The sequence below is a fragment of the Miniopterus natalensis genome, chromosome 2 (assembly GCF_054644295.1).
Source record: "Miniopterus natalensis isolate mMinNat1 chromosome 2, mMinNat1.hap1, whole genome shotgun sequence".
Taxonomy (NCBI): domain Eukaryota; kingdom Metazoa; phylum Chordata; class Mammalia; order Chiroptera; family Miniopteridae; genus Miniopterus; species Miniopterus natalensis.
Window position 1 is genome coordinate 86,490,743 of NC_142082.1, and position 25,456 is coordinate 86,516,198.

At 34.6% G+C, this 25,456-nt stretch overlaps 1 protein-coding gene across 4 annotated transcripts in view; it reads left to right on the forward strand.

Annotated features, from left to right (window-relative positions):
• NBEA (neurobeachin) overlaps positions 1 to 25,456 on the forward strand; it is an 816,964-nt gene that overhangs the window by 507,069 nt on the left and 284,439 nt on the right. For all 4 annotated transcript variants that reach the window (XM_016197269.2, XM_016197275.2, XM_087814370.1 and 1 more), the window contains one exon: positions 24,830 to 24,954. In XM_016197269.2, coding sequence (XP_016052755.2) covers positions 24,830 to 24,954 — 125 coding nt within the window. The remainder of the gene's footprint in view (positions 1 to 24,829; positions 24,955 to 25,456) is intronic.

A 25,456-nucleotide genomic window follows, 5' to 3' on the forward strand; every position in this document is an offset into this window, starting at 1 on the left:
TTACCAGAGCCCCTAAATATCTCAGTTCAGTGAGTCTCTTTCTCTGTGGGCCAGTATTCTAAAACATTGTTAATAATCTCGGTCTCAGTCTTGAGACAGTTGTAAGAGAAAAGGTTCTTGGTATTTTGCATAGTGTTATTGCTATGTTTGAATAGTTTACTAATCAATCATATCTGTCTATTGCTTTAGAAAGAATATACCTTTAGGGAAGACAGAGGTCATTTATTATCAGCTAAGTTTTACATAATTTTAACCATATCATTTCTATTTAGATTCAAAAAAACTTTCATTGAAGGTCAAATCAATGGATATGGATTGGTAAATCAGACTGAGTTTTCTAGTCATGTTTTCATGTTATTGTCTGTGTAAAAGAGGAGATATGAAATTGACTAAATACTGAGTAGCACCTGGATTTATAAGATGTGTATATGTATATAGCAAATCTCATTTTTAAACATGTCTTAATTATTGTACTTATGTGAACTATTTAAATTTTGAAAATTGAATAAAAATAAAAGTAAAATTGTACGCAATAAATTTATCTAAATTGGGAAAGTAGCTCAAAACCATTCTAAAGTGAACAAGAAAGTTTTTAAATATTACATTTTAATAGAAAATTTGACTTAGCTCTGGCTGGTGTGGCTCAGTTGGTTGGGCATCCTCTTGTGCACCAAGAGGTTACTTGTTCAATTCCTGGTCAGAGCACATGCGCCAGTAGTGGGCTCAGGCCCAGTAGGGGGCATGCAGGAGGCAACTGATCAATGTTTCGCTCTAACGTACATTTCTAACTCCCCCTCTCTCGAAAAATCAATTTAAAATAGTTTTAAAAAATAAAGAGGAGGAGGAAACAAAATGGCGTAGGTAACAGCTGCACCCGCCGCCTCCCACAACCACATCAACATCACAACCAAAATACAGAACAACCATCACTCAGAGCCTCCTAAAATCTGGCTGCACAGAAGGCCTACAAACAGGGAACTGAAAAAGCATCTAGATCAGTAGAAGGCGTGGAGATATGGGCAAATCGGGGCTAAATCCCAGAGACAGGACCGTGGCCCTACACCCAGTGCAGCAGTTTAAACCCGGGAGAGACATCTTGGCAGTGGAGGTTTCCCGGAGGAGTGAGGGGGTCCCAGCCCCACAGCAGGCCCCCAGTCCAGGGCTCCAAGGCCGGGAAGAGATGACTCCACAACTCCGGGCTGTAAAAACCAGCACAGACTGTGGCTGAGGGACTCAGAGGCTGTGGGAGTCCCCGGCAGCTCCTCTAAATAGGGCCCTAGCACGGACTCACTCAGACACGCTCCCTCTGAGCCCCAGCGCTGGGCAGCAGCTTGAGAGGAACCTGGGACACTTGAGGAGGAACTAACCTGCCTGAAATTGGGGCAAGAGGTGGAGGGGCGGCTTTCTCCCAGACAGAAAAGCTGGCAGAGGCCATTGCTCCTTTGGCAAGCCCTCCACCACAGAGCCAGCAGGCAGGTGCTATATTTGAATCGCCAGCACCTGACTCACACCTCCCCACCTGCAACCTCATCCAAGCCATTTCCAGTGGCTTTTCTGTGCAAGTGGGCTCTCTAGCCTTATGCTTAAGACTTTTCTAAAATCTCTCAAACAAGCAGCAGTGTGCCCCATACGGCTTGATAAGTGGCCCCGGGCCTGGCACTAGTGGAAGCCTGCATTGGTTCATAATTTGACCTCCCCTGGACACCTCCAAGCCCAGCACAAGTAGCAGCCAACTACAGTTTGCTGTGTAGCTCAAGGTAGGTGGCCCTGGGCAAGGCACTGGCAGAGGCTGACTTTGCACCTCCCGGGAGGCCTCAGAGACAGTGCACCTGGTGCTCAGACTCGACCATGCTGGATTACAACCCTACCACATCCACGAGTGACACACTCAGGGGGTGCACTTGGTGAACACCAAAGCTCCACTGAAGTAAATCCTGCTCCGTAGTTGTGTCTCCAGCACAGCAGCTCTTTGGCTGTAGTTGCAGCTGGTCCTCACAGCTGCTGGGCCTGGGAGTCAATTCCTCCCAGTGATTTCAACAGCAACCAAGGCTCAAGTACAACAGGACAGTGCACACAGCCCACACAGGGGAGCACCTAGAAGGCCCAGCTCAGGTGACTGGGGAGGCTGAGCTACTGGACCCTACAGGACACCTACTACATAAAGCCACTCTACAAATTCCAGGAGACATAGCAGCTCTACTTTATACATAGAAACAAACACCTGCAAGAAGTCAAAATGTGGAGGCAAAGAAACATGTCACAAAGGAAAGAACAGAAGAAATCTCTAGAAGAGGAAGTAAATGAAATAGAACCAAGCAAGCTAACAATACAGAGTTCAGAATTTTGTTTATAAGGATACTCAACCATATTAGTAAGAGTATTACAAAAATAACTGAGGAAATTGATGACATAATAAAGTACCAATTTGAAATGCAGGCTACACGAACTGAAATGAAGAATAATTTACATGGAATCAACAGTAGAGTAGAGGACGCTGAGAATCAAATCAGCAATTTGGAACATGAGGAAACAAAAAACACCCAACCAGAAGAGCAAAAGGGAAAAAGAATCCAGAAATATGAAGATAGTATAAGGAGCCTCTGGGACAACTTCAAGAGGCCCAACATTCATATTATTGGGGTGCCAGAGGAGAAGAAAGAGAGCAAGAAACTGAAAACGTATTTGAAAAAATAATGACAGAAAACTTCCCCTACCTGGGGAAAGAAATCGACTTACAAATCCAAGAAGCACAGAGGGTCCCAAACAAGAGGAACCCAAAGAGACTCATAGCAAGACACATCATAATTAAAATGCCAAAGGTTAAAGACAGAGAGAATCTTAAAAACAAGAGAAAAGCAATTAGTTACCTACAAGGGAGCACCCATATGACTGTCAGCTGATTTCTCAACAGAAACTTTGCAGGCCAGAAGGGGGTGGCAAGAAATATTCAAAGTGATGAAAAACAAGAACCTACAACCTAGATTACTCTACCCAGCAAAGCTATCATTTAGAATTGAAGGTCAGATAAAGAGCTTCTCAGACAAGGAAAAGGAGTTCATCACCACCAGACCAGCACTACAGGAAATGTTGAAGGGTCTTCTTTAACAAGAAGCTAATGAACAAAAGAATCTGACAAACTAAATGGATCCAAAGACATTGATGCATGTAACAGATGATCATATTTCAGAGGAAAGAGGGAAAGAGGGTGGAGGGTGGGAAGAGATTAACCGAAGAAGTTATATGCATATATACATAACCCATGGACACAGTCAATAACAGGGTGAAGGCCTGGGGAGTGGGTGGAAGCGAGGTGGAAGGGGTCAATTGAGGGGGAAAATGGGACAACTGTAATACTTTCAACAATAAATATAAATAAATAAATAATAAATAAATAATAAAGAAAATAAATTTAATTTAAATATGTTATTAATAATTGAGGCTTGAATATTTGCATATTTAAATTTACTTAAATTATATAAGCACATGTGTTATCCTACTCTTCAGGAAAACATAATAAAATGAATTCAAAATTAAATATTATATTTGAGTACCAATTTTAAAATAATTACAAAATTATTTATTGTAAATAAAGTTTAAAAATATTTATCTACATTAATGAGATATGGAGGTAAAATATAATGAAAATGCTATATGGGTATTCAGCTAGTGGATGCTTTTCTTGTCTATTACTTTAAAACTGCTAATTTGAAAATTATAAATCAGGAGAAAAAGTTATTTTTAAAATTGATTTTATGTTTTCAAGGACTGATATTTATAGGGAAAGTGCCAAGGTGGAGAAGATTGTAGGATTTGGTGGTTTTTTGAATGGACAAAATTAAAAGTGTTAACAAAATTGAGAGCTTTTGTAAATAGAAAGTTAATTGCAAAACTAATAAGCATACTGTTACAGTTAGTTTAAAAGCTAATGTATTAGGTAACTTTTTTTGGATGGGAACATTTTTCTTTGGCACGCCACATAAATATCAGAAGGAATTAAACACAAATGGACCAGATTGCATTTGATTGCTGAAATCATTGATAGCCTAAAGCAAACTTCATAAAGGCATATTAAATTGTCACCACGTTCTTAATTTATTATGTTGTATTTTTCTATTTGGATTATATGTTTCTAGCAAATGTTACTATGTTTAGATTATATGTTACTAGCAAATTATTCTCACTTACAAAGAGATGATAAGCTTCTAAAAAAGTGATAACTCCTAATTCCATTATCAGAAATATGGTAATTACTTCCACCCCATTAGCGTGTACTAGGGGAAAAGCCCAATAGGTCCTATATGGCTTTGCTAAAACTTGTAAGCATGTTTAATAATTAATAGCTTTGCTCTGCCTTTCAAGAGTTGTCTCTGATATAATTTTGTTTTAAAAGTTAAATTTAATTTTATTGCATGGAAACACCGTGAGAGAGCAATCAAATTAACAAATATTATTGTGTATCTGTTATTTGTAAACACTGTTCTAAAGTACTGTGTGTGGGGTTGCAAAGCTCCATAAGACAAATATCCTGATATCTTGTTGTTTACAATCTAGTGAGAGAGTCAAGGTATAAATGTATGAAGTATTAAATGAAAAGTTAAGATCCACCAAAAGTACAGTAAAATGTTCAATTGCCAAATTTATAAACAAGGATATTTCAGAGAGAAGAATGGAATGTAATACAAAATGAACATAGAAACATAGCAAAGAACAACACACAATTAATTGCTAATTGGACAAGCATGAACATTTTAATGAGAAGAAAAGCATGAAAGTAAGAATGAACAGCACAAGGTTTGAGGACAACAGAAGGGAGGAAAGATTCTACATAATGCAAAAGGACTGATGGAACGGGAAAGAAGGTGACCCTGCAAAGAAGGATAAAAGATTTACTTCTGTATATATATTACCTCAGTTAAATGTTGCATTAAGAAATGTTAGAACATTAAGAAACATCTGAGTTTCTGGAAACTTGTTTTAGTTTGATAGAAATGCAAAACTATATGCATTTTAGTTTGTGAAACAGCTGATATAATTACTATTTATTAGTAGACTTGTAGCAAACACTGAGTGAAGAGCATTAATAACTATTACTCCTATATAGATAAGGAGACTAGTACTGAGACAAGTTGCCATTCATGTAGTGAGTGGCAGGGCTGGGATTTGAACCTGTTTTCATTTGCCTTCTATGGGTGCTGGTTACTTATACATATTGTGCACTGAGCTGAACATTTTACATGCAATCCTTAAGATAATTTATGATGGAGGTTTTATTTATCTCCATTTTCCAAATGAAGGAACTGAGGTTTGCAATAGTGAAAATTATAAACAAAAATTTTAAATAAGAGGCTTGTAAAGATATTTTATGAGATTTTAAAACATTTATTTTGCAGTAACAGATATAATTTTAAAGGTAATTGAAAATTGTGCAATTTAGCATAAGGATATTCCTCAAAGTTAAGTAAATCTTTTTCTGTGTGATTTCTTATGGTTATCAATTCTGAAGTCTTGTGGTGAAGAATTTTTAATTACAAGTTATAAAAATATCAAAGCATGTTACCACAACAGTAATTATTAAGATGAAAGAATAGTCTACTTCCTTTAAGTGGGATAATTACTGTGTAGAATTAGATGTTTCACAAGTAATTTTACAATTTTTTAAATTAAGATTAAAGTAATTATTTCTGCCCTAAGATTGCTTTAAATTGAGAGTCTAGGGCTACTGGAAGTGAAAAAAATAGTATCCATAAGCTCTAAAAATATTTGTGCTGTCCCCCCCCCAAAAAAAGGGGGGGGAGAAACTTTAAATAATAAAAAAAGGTTAAGTCAGAGGTAATTATGCAAAGATAATGAGTGAAAATGGAGATTAATATTTACTTATATCAATAACAGAGAGCTCATTGAGTAAAGTTTTGCTTTGTTTTTTTTCTTTTTGGAAATGATTTATCCTTCTTCCCCAGCCCTGCCTTGATTAATTGATAATAATGTTGGAGCCACATTTTTTAAAAAAAACATTAATAAAGTGAGAAAGTTTAATAATTTCTTCATTAAACTGTTTCACCATTAAAACCTTTCTATTATTCCAACCAAATCTTTTCTGGAGAGTCATGCCTGTCGAACTCTTAGAGGAAAAGAGTCAGCAATGCTCTAGTGAGGTGGCTCCTCCCCCTTAGCTATAGATTAAGGTATGCTCAAGAATTAACTCTACTGCTCTGTCTGGATACTCAACTCCTAATTTCATTCTTCTTTTAGTTAAGATTCAGAAATTACAAACATTGTAAATAAAATTTTGAGAAAAATTGAGCCCAATTTCCTGTACCACAGACTTTAAATTGCTGCTCTTGTGTCTTACAGTAACATACAGAACCTAACCAGAGGCTTATTTTCCTCACCTATCCTTTTCTCATTTAAAACTATCCTTCTATAAAGCCACTTTATTTCTTACAGTATCAGGAAACCAGATTATAGGGAGTGGTGCACCCAGGAGGCAAATGGAGTCAACTAAATATTTTTTGTCCTCAGTAAACTGCTTTCCCTGAAGAAAATAAAGTAAAATAAAGAACAAATTAAAGAATCAAATAAAGCATCCAGCACTCTTATCAGGAGACTTTTCCCTCCATACTACATTAATAAAAATAATATAAGTCCTCCAATATGATTAATCCTTTTAAGGACAGAATAAAGATTTTTTTTTTTTTTAAATATATCTTTATTGATTTCAGAGAGAGGAAAAGAGAGGGAGAAGGAGAAATAGAAACATCAATGATGAGAGAGTCATTGATCCGCTGCTCCTGCATGCCCCCGACTGAGGATCGAGCCCGCAACCCGGGCATGTGCCCTGACCAGGAATTGAACCCCAATCACCTGGATCTTAGGTCAATGGTCAACCACTGAGCCACACCCAGAGGAGCCAGAATAAAGATTTTTACTTGAACAATTTTGTCTGCTCTTTATCAAATAGGCATGCATCTACCTTCAAATGTACAGTATAAATATGCCCCCCTTTAAAATTAATGCATAACATTAACATGGTTTTTCAAAGCTCATTGTGAATAAACTTAGAGTTGTCTTCTGTAGTATATTTTATGCCAAAGGGTTTTTCTTTTCCAGTTATGTGACTAAGGTTATATTATCATACTTGAAGCAAATGACATTACCTTTTCCTTTATCTGATAAAGTAAATTAGGAGCAAAAGTGATACAAAGAAGTACAATGGATTGTCACTGCACTACACAATTCAGAGATAAAGGAAGGCAGACACTACAAATGGATTCATCTAGAGAGAGCAGCAATGTAACCAAAAAGTTAGATCCTGCCCCCACCAGGTAGCTCACCCTCACCATACACCAAAAGGGTTGCAGGTTCAATCCCCTGTAGGGGAGGCAACTGATAGACGTTTCTCTTTCACATGAATGTTTCTTTTTCCCTTCCTCTCTCTCTAAAATTAATAAAACATATCCTTAGATGAGGATTTAAAAAAAAAAGTTAGATTGTAACTCAGGTCAAAATAAGAAACCCATATGGTAAACAAAATTTTAGACAGAAAGTTTACTTTCCTACCCACTTTCTTTTTCATTTCTTTAGCTGTTTGATTTGGTTGCTAACAAAACTTTTCTCGTTTATTAAGTATAGTTTATGTGGTCTAACCTACACTTTTAAAATATTCACTGATTGTTTTTATCAAAAGCTTCATTATAGTTGTTTGGGAACCTTGTTCAATTTATGTACATTCATCGGTCACTATCTCCCTATACTGTGAATCCAAAATGTTTCAGAGAGTTTAGCAAGAATTGTGATTCATAGTAGTAACTCCTCCTCACTGATATGCATGACAAAAAATGATGTAGTCAAAAAGTTGGGATGCACCCTTAGTACAGTGTTTGGAATCCTGATTATGGAACCTTGTCTCCTTGCAGGTTCAGTAATCATGTTGAAATAAAACTAGCTTGACTTAAAAAAAATATTTGGCTGAAGACTAGGATTTGTCTTTGTGTACTATGACTTTACCATGTTAGAATGTGAGAGTATGCTTTTCAACAACAGGAAAGATGGATTTTTCAGGAGCTTCTCCAATCACTTTTTAATTTAAATTATCAGATCTGATACACAGCTTCAGGTTAGAGAGAATATTAGAGAGTGGGAGAAAGAGGACCTTGGAAGGAGTGCCCAGTAATACATAGGAAAGAATCAGAACAGTATTAATGGCTTAAGACATATGTCAAATGTATAGGCACAGATATAGTGTGGATGAGTGCATGCACATATACACACACAGCACTGAGGTAATATATATCACTAGGAACTGACTAAGTAGGACACAAGACATGTTAAATAGCAAGCTGATGATTTTTCTTATGGAGGAGATCTAAGAGTGCCAATAAATACACAATTTGTTTTGTCAACATCTTTTATAATCATGTGTCATCAGCATGCTCACATCTGTGTACTTGCATGCTCACCTATGCAGTAAGTTGGTCCCACCATTTTGTTACTGTATTTCATCTCTTTCCTTAACACAAAACATGTTTAATTGTTTTGTGAATACTCTCTGTTTGCAAAGTGGGCCTCAAATGACAGAGCCAAAGGGCCGAAGAACATGTAGACAAGTCCAGCCTGTGGATTTAAAGAGTTTAATATGGAATTAACAGAGAGCAGTCATAAGTGGCAGCAGGACAAACATGATTCCTGCACTGCTCACCCCCAGACCACCCATTTTATATCCCAAGACAGGGACTTATTACTCCGGAAGTAATGCAAGGTGATCGAGGGGAACAAAGGGCCCAGATCCTGGGTGAATTAAAAGTATTTGTCCTCAAGCAGTCTGATTTCTTAGTACCCTGTATCTTTTTTTTAATGTTTTTAATATATCTTTATTGATTTCAGAGAGAGGAAGGGAGAGGGAGAGAGAGAGAGACAGAAACATCAATGATGAGACAGTCATTGATCAGCTGCCTACTGCACACCCCCAACCAGGGATCGAGCCTGCAACTGATGCTCAACCACTGAGCCACTCACAGCCGGGCAGTACCCTGTATCTTTAAAGAAAGCAACCAAGAAAGTGGACTACCTTGAAGATGTTACATTGAAAATACCAACACAGCTGTTTGTGTTTCTCTATAACCAAAACTAATTACTCTGAGAAAAACAAACAAACAAACAAAAAACCTATGAGGTATGTAGAGTACTGTGTGTGTATTGTGTATTTCATTCATTTATTCACCAAATACTTATTGAACACCTACTCTGAGCCAGGCCCTGAGGAAAGGCTAAAGGGTGGAGAAAGGATTAGCAATGGTTCAAGATTAACTCAAGGCCTCTGTGCACATTCCAGAATTCACAGGGAAAAGAGGAGGAGGTTACGGAATCCAGTGGATTTGTTTTAAAATGGAGCCAGTTTTATCTGCACATTAATTAATTTATTTGTTTATTTACATTATGAAATAGACTGAAAGCTGCTCAAAGGCAGAAATCATGTTGGTTATTCATCCATGGATACTTAGTATTTAGCCTATGGCCTGGCACATAGTAGTAGTTCGATAAATATTTGATGAGTAAATGACTGCAATGCATAATACACACTCAGTACTCTACATACCTCCTAGTTGTTTTTTTCTATTCACAGTAATTAGTTCTGGTTATAAAGAAGCATGAAACTGTGTTGGTGCTTTCAGTGTAACATCCTCAAGATAGTTCATTTTCTTGATTGCTTCCTTTGAAGGTACAGACAGTATAGCACAAGCTAGGAAATCAGATTGCTTGAGGACAAATATGTATTCTGCCACCTACTGGTTGCATAATATTGGACTGATTGCTTAATGTCTTCTGTGCCTCCATTTCTTCTTCTGTAAAAATGGGTTAATAACAGTATTTATCTCATAGGGAATTTATGTAGAATGAACCAATTACTGCATGCTTAGAAAGTACCTGTAACACAATAAGCTCTCAGTTAATATTGGCCCTTCTTAAGTATTACTATTCTAGTAACTTACTCAATTCTTGGGTTAGATTATACTACAGTTGACATACCACCTTTAAATCTAAGTGTTTCAATATGAGAAAGGTTTGTCACTCATGATACCTCTCCAGCATGGTTCTGCAGGAAAGCTCTGCTCATTGAAATCACTCAGGAATGCAAGATGCTGAGATTCCATATCAATGTATAATTTAATTACTACAGTGGAAGGAAGGGAATATTGACTCTTAAAACTTTTGTCAGGAAGAGACTCACTTCTGCTCACATTTTGTTGGCTGAGGAAAGTCATACAGGCATGCCTAGTTTCAAAACAGATGGGAAAATACAATCTGCAGTGTGTCCAGAGAAGAGGATAACTGTTTTTAACTATTAGTCTGTCTGTTTGTATTTGTGTTTTTGTTTGCTCTTAACAGGATTAGAAGCCATGCATAGAAGTCCTGTCCTCAGTGATTACCACCACCCATTCTTTAGCCAACTAGATATTAAACTTCTCACTGTATTTTATGTTTGTTTCTAGCAAAATATTTCTTTGTTTCTTTCACTCTTGTCTGTGTTCCACTGTATACTTTTTGTTGCCAAAAACAAATTAACCACTTAATAGTTCAGTCATGCTTTACCACATAAATTCAGATTTTCCCCTAGCTTATGAAGGTGATCCTTTCTTGGGAGGGAAAGGAGCAATACCTTTTAAGAAAATTGAGCTCATTTCCAAGAATCTAAAATGTAATTAACAGTAATTATATGGAGAAAAATTATGATTTCCTGAACTCTATTTATGCTAAAATAATACCAAATTTCATTTAATGAACAACATTACATCAATAGTAACATTATGATACAACTTAACTGGGAATCTTCCCTCTACTAATTATTGGCTGTTTACCTACTTTTTCCCAGCAGTTATACACTGTACTCATAAAACTACATTCATGAACAAAACATATATATGATCTCAGTATTTCTATAATTCAGTCATGAAAGACAAAAACAAGGCTATAAAGACATAGATAGATGATAGATGATTGATGATAGATAGATGATAGATAGATGATAGATAGATAGATGATGATAGATGATAGATGATAGATAGATAGATAGATAGATAGATAGATAGATAGATAGATAGATGATAGATAGATAGATAGATAGATAGATAGATAGATAGATAGATAGATAGATAGATGATAGATAGATAGATAGATGATAGATGATAGATATAGATGATAGATAGATGATAGATAGATAGATAGATGATGATAGATAGATAGATGATAGATAGATAGATAGATAGATAGATAGATAGATAGATAGATAGATAGATAGATAGATAGATAGAGATAGATAGATAGATAGATAGATAGATAGATAGATAGATAGATAGATGATAGATAGATAGATGATAGATAGATGATAGATAGATGATATAGATGATAGATAGATGATAGATAGATAGATAGATAGATAGATAGATAGATAGATAGATAGATAGATAGATGATAGATAGATGATAGATAGATAGAGATAGATAATAGATAGATGATGGATAGATAGATATGGATAGATAGATGATAGATAGAAATGTACATATGTTATCACATTCACCCTCCTACTTGACATTATTAGAGGTAGTATATGAGAGTATAACAGCGATAAACTAGCAAATTCAAACAGAACTTCAGCTGAAGCATGACTGCCTGTGCATCTGTGGAGATGAGAGCCCAGTGGTGCATGAATTTGCTTACCTGGCTGATCTCCAAGTACAGGAATCTAAATTAGACCTCCTTTATGAAGACAAGTGCTTGTAAACCTAACCTGTGGTATGAAATGAAACTCTCAGAGAAAACAAAATATACTGACCTAAATAGGCATATCACAGAGTAAATTTTTTGATGTACTTATAAATTATTAATAACAATCACATATACAATGACTCTTTAAAAACTTATTAGAGTAGTCTAATAATAGATTGCTTTTTTCCAGTGTCTCACATGTTGCAGAAGAATTTGGCAAAGTATATTTTATTATGCTCAAATGTTAAATGGAAAGACTGATAGAGGAACAATTTAGTTAAAGCATCCATGGATGTGTAATATTGATGAACTTCAGTGGGAAAACAGAGTGAGGAACGTGTAAGTGAGGATAAAAGGGAAGGAAATGCGTCCTATCATTATGCTGTAAAATATATATATCTTCACAGGATAAGTGCTCAGTAAGTATCTTTTTGAATGGAAACATTAAAGGAAGGAGAGAAGGAAATAAGTTTGAAGAGGAAACAGAGTAATGATTTCCTAGATTGGTAAGCTGGCACAAATGCCCAATATAATAGTGTTGGAACATAAGTTTTTGTAGACATATCGTCCTGCCAACAGAAGAACCTGTAATGATTCGTGACTTACTGGTAAACAGTATAATCAATCAGAAAAATGGGGACACAATTATTTATATGCTCCTACCAATATTTCTAAGCATTTTTGTATCAGAAACTGTTCTAAGAAAATTCTGTTAAAACTGCAGATCTCTTCCCCCAAAATGCATATGTACATATTTTGCACACCATGGCAGGAACTTTGTGGGCCCATAACAGTAATCCATAGATTAGTGATGAATAAATTACCACATATTTCTTTTTAATAATGGGAATGTTAGATATGTAGAAAAGCAGATTTCAAAAATTTTGGCAAAAAAGTATAAGTCACATGACAAGGAATTCAACAAAGAAATAACTTTCAATATTTGTGAGAGGTTTTAAACATAATTGTGAAAATAGAATAGAAAAAAATGTTATCAAAAAAGAAACCATTGTGAGTGGGAAAACACATACCCCCAAAAATGGAAGGGAGAGCAGGAGCAGATAGGGCAAAGGAACAACACAAAACTATGAGACAGATGCCAGAAAAACCTAAATCTGGAGTGAGCACAGGTGTAGCCTACAAAACTATTGTACTCTGTCAGGTCTCACAATGGTAAAGATTATAGCCATTTACCAGGGAAAAGGCAGTCTTCTGCCTCGATCCAGGAGTCCACAGTTTTGCTTTAGTTTTCCTACAAAGTATTCAATTAGCCCAAATAATCAAGCTTTTGTGAACTTCCTCTAGTCCCATCTGTCCCTAGATTGTGTCTTCTACCCTCTGTCTTCTCCACCCTCCAGGAACATGGCTTCCAGGGTATATTAGGTTAGGGCCGCAGAGGTGCTCCTACCAGCTTTTGTGGAATTTTCTTGGATCAGTATAATCTCTACATTTCTAGGGGTCTCTTTAGTTAGGGTTTTCAGACTCATCAGAATGGAGCATCTATAAAAACAAACCAGTATTTTTCTTACTACCATTGAGATATCTCTCAGTAAGTAATTATAATAAAAAAGAAAGGAGAGATGGGAGGAAGGAAAGTTATTTTTTCCATTAGGGTTTGAGAAGAGAAGAAAAAAGGAAAGTGGGTGAAGAGTCTAGAAAACCACTTCCTGCCACACTACAGTAGATTTAGAAGGAGGACAGCAAGGAAAGTACTGCTGGCACAATTTTGTAAGTTCAGAGGTGCTGTTCCCATCACTGTCTAGGTAACAATACCTGTGGGATTGGCCTATTGCTTGAGGACTAACAGTAATTTTAGAAGATGATCCAAAGAAAACACAACTTTCAGTGCCTATTATTTCATCTATACTCAGTTCTGCCATCTTTAAAAACAATAAGACAAGGATGGTTCAGAAGGAACAGAAGGCTCTTTAAAAGGGTTTGCCTGTTTGAATATTGAAAACCCCAAATATGATCAAAGACTGACTCTCAGCAATCTAGGATAATTTACACATAGATAATAGGAAAAGTACTAGAAGAACAAATATCCAAATATTCTCAAACACTATTACCCACACACACACACACGAAAAGGGGGAGGGATGGATTTTGGATTTTAGAAACTATACATGAATATTTGTCTTTGTTATTTGTGCTTTAAGTTTGTATTATGAATCAAGAAGTGTATTATTTACTTGTTGAATTTAGATGAGTACTTTTTTTAGTCTGCAAAGGTAAAGGGTAAGCAATTTAAAGTAGAACAAAACACAGAAAAGACATTTGAAATAAAGAGGCTATTGGTAGATTTTAACATTAACAATAGTTTTTTTTTGTTTTGTGTTTTTTTTTTGTTTTTTTAAGTATACTGGACATCTGAGTTGTTTCCAATTTAGAAGTCTTACAAATAAAGTTGCTAGAAACATTTGTGTACATGTTTTTGTGTGAACATTGTTTTTGTTTTTATAGGGTAAATGCCCATGCGTAAAATTATTGGGTCAAATGGTAGTTACATGTTTAGTTTTTTTAAGAAACTACCAAATTGTTTTCCAGTGTCTGTACTATTTCTATTTCACCAGCCATGAATGACTTATCCAGTTTCTCCATATTCTTAACACCATTTGGTGCTGTCTCTATCTTTTATTTTGGCAATTCTGATAAGAAGTGTAGTGATATCTCACTGTGGTTTTAATTTGCCTATTTCTAATGGCTAATGATGTTCTGCATCTTTTCCTGTGTATATCTGCCATCTTTATATCTTCTTTAGTGAAATGTCTCTTCATGTCTTTTGCCCATGTTCTAATTGTATAGTTTGCTTTTTTAATGTTGGGTTTCAGAATTCATGTATTCTAGATGCTAGTCCTTTTTCAGATATATGGTTTGCAAATATTTTCTCCCACTCTTTTCATCCTCTTAACATTTTCATCTTTAAAGCAAGAGTTTTTAATTTCTCTGAATCCCAGTTATTATTTTTTCCTTTGATGGCTTGTGCTTTTGGGGTCAATATAAGAACTCTTTACCTAGCCCTATCCCCAGTTGTTTTTTCTTTATTTTTATAAAATTATAATAGTTTTAGAATTACTTGTTTCTGATCCACTTTTAGTTAATTTTTGTATAAGGCGTGAAATTTAGGTCAGGGTTTTTGTTTGTTTGTTTATTTGCCTATGGATGTTGAATTGCTCCAGCACAATTCATTGAAAAGCTATCTTTCTTCCATTGAGTTTGTTTTTCACCTTTGTCAAAATCAGTTGGTCATATTTGTGTGGGTCTCTTTCTCTCGGTTCTCTATTCTGTTTCATTAATCTATGTGTCTATCCCTAGGCCTTATCATACAGTCTCAATTGCTGTAAATATGTAATAAATCTTACAATCAGGTAGACTACTTCTCCCCACTTTTTCCTTCTATAAATTTGAGAATATAAACCTGTTTGTATTTACTGAAACTCTTGCTGGAATTTTGAGAGAAATTATATTAAACCTGTATATCAATTTGGGGAAAATCGATAACTTTACTATATTGCATCTTTGAATCCTTGAAGATGGTATGCCTTTCCATTTTACTTAGATATTTGATTTATTTTATTAATATTGTATATTTTTCATTACACAAGTTTTGTACATCTTTTCTTAGATTTATACCTAAGTAGTTCTCTTTTTATAGTAATTTAAAATTATATTTTTATTTCAGTTTCCATGTGTTTGTGCTAGCATGTAGAAACACAATTGATATCCGTATGTTTTTCTTGTGTCCTACGACCTTGCTAAACTCAATCATTAGTTCTAGAAGTTTTTGATAGATTTTTGTGCTTTTTTTTCATAGACAATCATGTCATCTTCAGTACTCTCCAGTTTTATTTCTTCTTTTCCTTTTAGCCCTCCCTCCCTCTCTCTCTCTTCTCTCTCTCTCTCATCACCTTACTGCATGGCTTAGAAATTTCAGTCCTGTGTTGAATAAGAGTGGTGAGAGTAGATATCTTTGCCTTGTTCCTTGTTTTACAGGAAAACATTTAGTCTTTCACCTTTAAGTATAATTTTAGCTCTATGTTTATAGTTGCTTTTATTTGGTTGAGGAAGTTGCCCTTTATTCCTTTTTTTTCTGAAGATTTTTTTAATCATGAATGGCTTTGAAATTTGTCAAATTTCTTTCTATATTGATTAATATGATTACATGGCTTTTCTTCTTTAGCTGTTAATATGGTAGATTATATTGGTTAATTTTCAAAAACTGAACCAGCTTTCCACCCTTAGAATTAACTCCACTTGGTCATCATGTAAAACTTTTATTACATATTCGTATATTCTATTTGCCAAAAGTTTGTTAAGAACTTTTGTGACTACTTATAAGGAATATTAGTCTGTAGATTTTCCATTTGTACTGTCTTTAATTTTTGTATTGGTAAGATACTAGCCATAAAATTAATTAAGAAATATTTCCTCCTCTTCTATTTTCTACAAGAAATCATGTATAATTAGGGTTAATTCTTTTTAAAGGTTTGATAGAATTTTCCATTGAAACCATCTGGACCTGAAGTTTTTCTGTCTTATTTTGTGGTTTGGTGGTGGTGGTGGTGGTTTTGGGGAGGGGGGGTGGAGTTTTAAGTAATATTTTAAATTTTCTGAATAGTTGTATTTTCTATTTCATATTATCTATTCATATTGAGTGAGTTGTGATAGCTTGTACTTGAGGAATTGGTCCATTTTCTCTACGCTGTCAAATTTATATGTGTGGAGCCTTTCATAGTATTTTGTTATGCTTTTTTTGAGGTCTTTAGGGTCTATAGTGCTATTCCGTTTTATTTCTGATATTGGTCATCTGTGTCTTCTCTCTTTTTTCTTTTTCAATTTTATTGATCTTTCCAAAGAACCAGCTTTTTGTCCTATTGATTTTCTCTATTGTTTTTCTGTTTTCAGTTTCATTGATTTCTACTGTTATTTCCTTCCTTCTGCTTGCTGTGCTCTCCTTTTTCTGTGTTCTAAAAGTGGGAGTTTAGATTATTTACTTGAACTATTTTATCTTTTTTAATGTATGCATTTAGTACTATAAATATCCTGTCAGTACAGCTTTAACTGTGTCCCACAAATTCTGATATTTTAATCATATTTTTCCTTCAGTTCAATGTATTGTTTTCCTTTGAGAATTATTTTATGACTAATAAATAGTTATATTTTTATTACATATTTGTAGGGGAGTATACTGTGTGATTTCAATTCTTTAAAATTAGTTAGATTTATATTATGGCCCAGGGTATTGTCTATCTTGGTATATATTTCATAGGCAATTGAAAACAATGTGTATTCTGCTGTTGTTGTTTGGGGTATTCTAAAAATGTTGTTCATCATGCTCTATACCCTTGTCAAAATTTTTGTAGGTGATATATATATACATATATATATATATATATATGTATATATATATCCAAAAAATGTATGCACACTTTAACAGCCAATAGCTCAATTTTGGAAATGAAATGTGTTTTAATAAAAACTACCTTTAAAATTATTCAAAGTGTCTGTTAACTTAAGAACTTATATGCATATATGTATAACTCATGGACACAGACAATAGGGTAGTGAAGGCCTGGGGGAAGGGGTATAGGTGGAGGGGATCAATGGGGGGAAAAAGGGGGACATTTGTAATACATTCAACAATAAAGATAACTTTTTTTTTAAATTTTATTATTGTTTAAAATATTACAGATGTCCCTTTTTCTCCCCAATGAACAATTATGAGGATCCTTCCCTCTCCCCACCATTGTCCGTGTCCTTGGGTTGTGTATATATGCACATAAATTCTTTGGTTACTCTCTCCCCCTCCACCCACCCGCCCTCCTCCACCCCTCTGACATTCATCAGTCTGATCTATGCTTCCATGTCATTGAATCTATTCTGTTCATCAGTTTATTAAGTTCTTTAGATTCCATGTATAAGCGATATCATGTGAAAGATAACTTTTTAAAAAAGTGTCTGTATACATTTTTGGGTAGTTGTATATTTGTCTCTTTCTTCTTTCAGTTCTATCAGTTTTTGCTTGCCATATTTTGCAGCTCTGTTATTTGGTACATACTCATTTGGGATTGGTATCTTTATAGATTGACTCTTCTATCATTAGATAAAGTCTCTCTTTGTCTGTAGTAATTTCATTTTCTCTGATGTATATGTTTATCTGAGAATAATATAGCAACTCTTGCTTTCCTTTGATTAATATTTGAATGATATATCTATTTTATTCTTTTACTTTCAACCTGACTATATCATTATATTTGTAGTGGATTTATTGTAGAAAGTATTCTTTCTGAAGCATTATTTCTCTTTTTGTTTGTTCTCCATTTTATTTTGTTTCTGTATAGTTTTTTTCTTGCCTTCCTGTGGGTTTCTTGAACATTTTTTTAGTTCCATTTTGATTTGGCCGTTATGATTTTTTGTTCATTTTGTTTTGTCTTAATATTGTAATGTGATTTCCTTTTCTTGTGTATCTGAATAATATTCCATTGTGTGTGTATGTATGTGTATATAGATTTTTAAAGGCTATATGTATGTGTGTGTATATATATATATATGTATATATGTGTGTGTGTGTGTGTGTGTGTGTGTGTATGATGCTGAACATAGGGGTACATATATCTTTTTGAGTTAGTGTTTTCATTTTCTTCGGATAAATACCCAGAAGTGCAATTGCTGGATCATATTGTAGTTCTATTTTTCTTCTTGAGGACCTTTTGTGCTGTTTTCCATCATGACTGTACCAATTTACATTCCCACCAACAATGCAGAATGGTTCCTTTTTCTTCACATGGTCATCAACACTTGTTATTTATTGTCTTTTTTTATAATAACCTTTATATTTGTGTGAAGTGATATCTCGTTGTGGTTTTGATTTGCATTTTTCTGTTATTAGTGATGTTGAGCACCTTTCCATGTACATGTTGGCGATCTATACATGATTTGTTAGATAGTCTGTTAATCAGGCTGTTTGAGATTTTTTGTTTGTTCATTTGTTTGTTTTGCTGTTGAGTTTTATGAGTGTGGTTTTTATTAATCCTCACCAGAGAATGTTTTTTTTTTAATTTAGAAAGAAGAAGGGGGGGAGAGAGAGAGAGAGAGGAGAAACATCAATGTGAGAGAGAAACATCAATAGGTTGCCTCTTGTAAGCACCCCAACCGGGGACCAAACCCACAACCAGGGTATGTGCCCTGACTGGAAATCGAACCCACGACCTTTTGGGGTATGGGATGACTCTCTAACCAACTGAGCCACACTGGCCAGAGAAAATTTTATGAGTTTTTATTATATTTTTTAATGTTATCCTCTTATCAGATATATTATTTGCAAAATTTTCTCCCATTAAGTCAGTTCATTTTTCTCCCATTAAGCCTGTTCATTTTGTTGATGGCTTCCTTTGCTGTGCAGAAACCGTTTCGTTTCATGTAGTCCCACTTGTTTATTTTTGCTTTTGTTGACTATGCTTATGGTGTCAATCTATGTGGGTCTGTGTTTATGCTAGTACTGTACTCTTTTGATTATTATAGCTTTGTGATACAGTTTGAAATTAGGCAATATGATATCCCCAGCTTTGATCTTTTTCAAGATTGCTTTGGCTATTTGAGTCTTTTGTGGTTCCATCATATGTTAGGATTGTTTATCCTATTTCTGCAAAAGTGCCACTGGAATTTTAATAGAGATTGCATTGAATCTGTAGATTGCTTGAGGTAGTATGGACATTTTAACAATATCAATTCTTCCAATCAATGAGCACGGAATATCTTTCCATTTATTTATATCTTCTTCAGTTTCTTTCATCATTGTCTTATGGTTTTCTTTTGGTTTTTAGTTTATCTTTATTGTGGAAAGTATTACAAATGTCTCCTTTTTCCCCCATTGAACCCCTCTACCCCATTCCTACCCCCTCCCCAGGCCTTCCCAGCACTATTGTCTGTCCATGGGCTATGCATATATGCATATAAGTTCTTTGATTAATCTCTCCCCACTGCTCCACCCCCTTTCACTCTGAAATACGTCAGTTTGTTTCATGCTTCAATGTCTTTGGATCTATTTTGTTCATCAGTTTATTTTGTTCATTAGATTCTCCATATAAGTGAGATCATGTATACATGTCTTTCTCTGACTGACTTATTTCACTTAGCATAATACTCTCCAGGTCCCTCCACTCTCTCTCAAAGGGTAAGAGATCCTTCTTTTTTACAACTGCATAGTATTCCATGGTGTAAATGTACCGCAAGTTTTTTAATCCATTTATCAACTGATGGGTACTTGGGCTGTTTCCTGATCTTAGCTGTTGTAAATTGCGCTGCTATGAACATCGGGGTGCATATATTCTTTCTGATTGGTGTTTCAGGATTCTTAGGATATTTTCCTAGGAGTTAGATCACTGGGCAGTTCTATTTTTAATTTTTTGAGGAAACTCCACACTGTTGTTCCATAGTGACTGCACCAGTCACCAGCAGTGTACTAGGGTTCCCTTTTCTCCACATCCTTGCCAGCACTTGTCTCCAGCACTTGTTTGTTCACTTGTTGATGGTAGCCATTATGACAGGTGTGAGGTGATGCCTCATTGTTGTTTTAATTTGCTTCTCTCTGATGATTAGTGGTGTGGAGCATTTTTTCCTTTGTCTCTTGGTCATTTGTATGTCCTCTTTGGAAAAATGTCTATTTAGGTCCTTTGCCCATTTTTACATTGGGTTATTTGTCTTCCTTTTGTTGAGTTGTATGAGTTCCTTAGATATCTTGGAAATTAGCCCCTTATCAGATGTATCATTGGCAAATATGTTCTCCCATATAGTGCTTTCCCTTTTCATTTTATTGATGGTTCTTTTTGCTCTGCAGAAGCTTTTTCTTTTGATGTAGTTCCATTTGTTTATTTTTCCCCGTTTCTCTTGCCCTAGGCATTGTATCAGTGAGAATTCTGCTACTTGAAATGTCTGATATTTTTCTGCCTACGTTTTCTTCTAGGCTTTTTATGTGAAACCATAAAAAAGACTTACATTGAAGTCTTTTATCCATTTTGAGTTTATGAAACTAGACCACCAACTTACACCTTACACAAAAATATAGTTTTCATTTCACAGGTACATAACCTCCTTGGTTAAATTAATTCCTAGATATGTTACAGATTTCCCCCATTATCTGAAAGTAGAGTGCTTCTATGAAACCTTTCCTAAGCCAAATGGCTAAAGCAAAGAGTATCTCCTGCTTTTCAAAGATTGCTTTATGCCACTCGATTTTACAAAGGGCCTACATTGTTACATGTTTTCATTAACTGAAAGAAATTCAAAGAGGATTTTTGCTTTTATGAAAAAAAAAACCGTTACCGTACTAGTGTAGGTCTGTTATGAAAACAGAGGGCTTAACACAAACTTTCAGAAAGTGGAGGTGCCTGTGTTCTTTTTGATGCGGTTGTAAATGGGATTGTTTTCTTAGTTTCTCTTCCTGGTGGTTCATTAACTATGTTTTTAATATATATTTTTGTATAGCTTTTTAGTGGTTGCTCTAATTATTACATTATATATTATATAGCTTAGCACAGTCTGTGGGTGGTATCATTTTACCAAAGTGAAGTATAGAAAATTCACCTTCCTTTACATCCCTTTAGCCTCTCTCATTTATATTTGTCTTCAATATTACCTCTCTATACACTTAGAACATCAGTGTCATACATTTTGCTTCTACAGTAAAACATAATTGAGAAAACTCAGGAGGAAAATGAAAGCTTATTATATTTACTCATATTTTGCTTATTGTGTTCTTTCTTCTGCCTGGTGTTCCAATGTTTTTTTTATTGCTTCATGTTTACAGGACTGCTGTTAGCCATTCTTTTAGTTTAGCTCTGATGGTACCAAATACTTTGTTTTTCTTTATCTGAAAGTATCTTCATTTCTCCTTTCTTTCTGAAGGGTGCTTTTACTGGTTGTATTATTCTGGGTTGACAATTCTTTTCTTTCAGCACATAATAAATATTTTGTCACTTCCTCTGGCCACTATAGCTTTTAACGTGAAATATGCTGTCTTTCTAATTGTTTTACTTCTATAAGTGAAATGTCATTTTTCTTTTACTGTTTTTTAAGATTTTCCTTTGTTCTTAGTTTTCAGAAGTTTAATTATAATGTGCATTGGCATGAATTTTTTTGAGTTTCTTATGTTTGGAATGGTCAAATTCTTAAATCTGCACCTGTATGTTTTGGGGGGGGGGGTGTTTGTTTGTTTGTTTGTTTTTGAAAAATTAGGGAAGTACTCAGCCATCATTTCTTCAGGTACTATTTTAGTGCTGCTCTCGTTCTTATCTCTTTCCAGGACTCCAGTGACCCAAATGTTATGTGTTATAATCCATTTATATCCATGATGATCCGTTCATTTTTTTTTTATTTTTTTTTTTAGTCTGTTTTCTCTCTGTTGTTCAGACAGGATAATTTCTATTGTTGTTTTTCAGTTAACTAATTCTTTTTTGGTCCCTTTCATTCTGCTGTTGACTCCACCTCCTGAGCTTTCTATTTTGGTTATTGTATGTGTCATTTGTAACATTTCCATTTAGTACTATTTTTACATCTTTTTTTTTTTTTTTTTTGCAAAAACTTTTGGATTTTTTTGCTATATTTCTATTTTTTAAAAATTGTTTCAAACAGATTAGTGAAACATTTTTATCATGGGCTAATTTGAAATTCTTGTCAGAAAATTCTAACATTCCCATCATCTCACCATTGGCATCTATTGATGTTCTTTTATATTCTATTTGAGATCTTCCACATTCTTTGTATAAGTAATTTGAGACTGAAACCAGGACATTTTCTGAGGTATGTTTTATCTCATTTAAGCCTTCTGTTTTAGTTGGCTTACTCTCATGTTACTCCATGAGGAGAAGTAGGGGTCACTCCCTCTTCACTGACAAGTAGAAGTAGGAATCTGTTTCCCACTTCCTCTCCATTGACATCCACGGAGTGGGCGGCTCCTCATTACTGCCTGGCAGGGTGGGAGTTCTAGCTTCTCACCTATTGTCCACTGGTGGGGATGGCCCCATTGTTGCTGGTTAGTGGGGAGAGGGAAGGACCCTCATAATTGTTCAATGGGGGTAGAATTCCAAGATCTCCACATGGTCTCCGCTGGCTGCTTGAGAGTGGGGCACCTTGTTACCAGCCAGCAGAAATGAAAGCCCTGGATCCATATTTGGCCTTCTCTGATACCACCCTAGTAAGGGTATTAGGGCATCTCATTACACCTTCATGAGGTTTCACATCTAGACTTCCCATTCATCTTTTGTTAGTGTGGGTAGGTTGGGGTCACAGTTTATCTGTGGTGTTTGGCAAAAGTGTATAAGTTGTCATCTAAAAATTTTCTGTCTTCCTAGATTGCCCCTTTCCCAGTCCTTTGGCTAGAGAAAGAGGCTTTTGTTGGGGGCTTTTTTTTTGGTCTGAACCCATTGGCTAATTGGTTGCTGACCTTTTTGTCTCAAGGTCAAAGATTGCCCAGGAAACTCATCATTGTGTTGTTTCTTAGGCCCCAAGGTCCTTAGCCAGTCTTCTTCTGTTGTCCATCTTCCAGAATCGTGTTATGTTTGTTTTATATATAATGTCCAGTGTTGTCCAATGTTTTATATATAATGCCCAAATTTTTTCAGTTGCACTTAATGGAAGGAATAGAGAAAAGTATGTCTATGGTTAGAATTCGAGAAAACATTAGATTTCCAGTCTCTCCTAGTGACTTAAGTTGCTTAATTTTAATATACACTTAAGGAAGCTCTTTATAGCAAGATTTTAGTATGGATTTCCTTAAACCACTAGGATAACTCTGTATTTATAAGAATAGAAATTATCCTATCTTAAATTAATAACAGAATTATACTGCTTGTAACAATTATTCATCAGGTAATCATTATTTTGACAAAAATTGAGTAATTATAATGATGTTTAGAAAATCAAGTGTATTAAAATATACTGCAAGTGCTTATAATTTTAATGTCCTTTCTATATCCCTTACATTATATTTTATAATTAAGTTATAGAAAACAAAATTATATAGCTATAAAATCTGAAATATTTTTCAGAAGTTAACTACTCCAGGCCTTCCCCATTAAATTGTCTATGTCCATGGGTTATGCACTTATACATATAAGTTCTTTGCTTAATCTCTCCCTAAATTAAAAAAAATAAAAATAATAAAATAAATTTTTTAAAAGTTAATTACTCCAAATACTATATAGAGAAAAAACAGACTTCTCAAGCAGTGGCATTTATCACCAATTTGTATTGAAATTAAATTGGAAAAAAAAGATATCATGAAATGTTCCATTCATATGTAATGAACATAATTCAGTAGTTTCTGGCATGTCAAACATATTTTTAATATTGGTTTAGAATGTAACACAGTTTAGACAATGTTACCCAATGATAGCCATGATTGTTAAAGTTTTATATTAGCTGAAAGCTCTAAAATCGTCCAAGGACTCTGCTAGCATTAGAATAATAATTTACCAAAACAATTACCATATACTGGAATTTGTGCAGCCCTAATTCAGTATTATTAATAATGGATAAAATTGCACTTTTCTCAGGTTGCTCTGGGCAGCAGGGAATTATTTCAATGAATATTTCAGCATGTTATTTTAATCATTGTTCCACCAAATCCAAGTGAGCAATATTTTATAGTTCTTAATTCAGTCTACTAAGAAAACAAGATCATTAAATTACACAGTATTAGTAGTGAGGTCTATCCTGTGATTTACAAGCCTTGTTAAAAGCAGTGTAAAAGAATGCAAACCGCCATTAATACTTGTAATTTGATGCTACATTTGTTACTTAGCTCCCCATGATTTTTTTTAATAAAAGGAAGAACATTAAAAAGAAAGCAGAGTTGCATGTTATAAGGCCTAAATTAGAGAATGTTACTATTTTAAGTTTTGTTCATTTGTAAACATATATATACAGACAACAATTGTAAAATATAAATATTTCAAAAATTACCTTAATTTTCCAGTGACACCAAAGAAATATTTAATTTTACAGAAAAAATGTATTTCCAGTTCTACATTGTTAGTAAGTGATTATTGTTTCTTTATTTTCCCATTCTTAGCCAATTACATGATTTCTGGCGTTTGGATTACTGGGAAGATGATCTTCGTCGAAGGAGACGATTTGTTCGTAATGCATTTGGCTCCACTCATGCTGAAGCATTGCTCAAAGCTACAGTAGAGTATGGTGAGTGCCAATGTCTCTTACACAAAAATACTTATAGATGTAAGGTGATACCATTATATTTCTTGTTTGATAAGTTATTTTTTTCACTAGCATTTCAAATTCTCATGTCATGAGTCAGAAATATGCTCTGCTTTATCCTTTAACATCATGTAGGCTACACTGAATACAGTCAATATTTTCCCCTCTGGGTGTACTTTATATCCTTCAACTTCTTTCTAAGACATTAAAAGACTCTACGTAGTCGGTTATTACCCAATATTCTTCTCATACAGCCTACAACAAGAATATAATCAGCTTATTTTTCAGTGTCTTTTGAACTTTGGTGACCAGGACCTAAGGTGAAAAATATATATACTGTTGGTACTCATGTACTCAGACATATATATTTTACCTATATTTGCATGCCTGTGTGTGTATATACACATGCATATGTATACTGTGTGAATACACATGTGTACATGAAATATGTATACACATGTATACTTTTTTATATATGAACAAA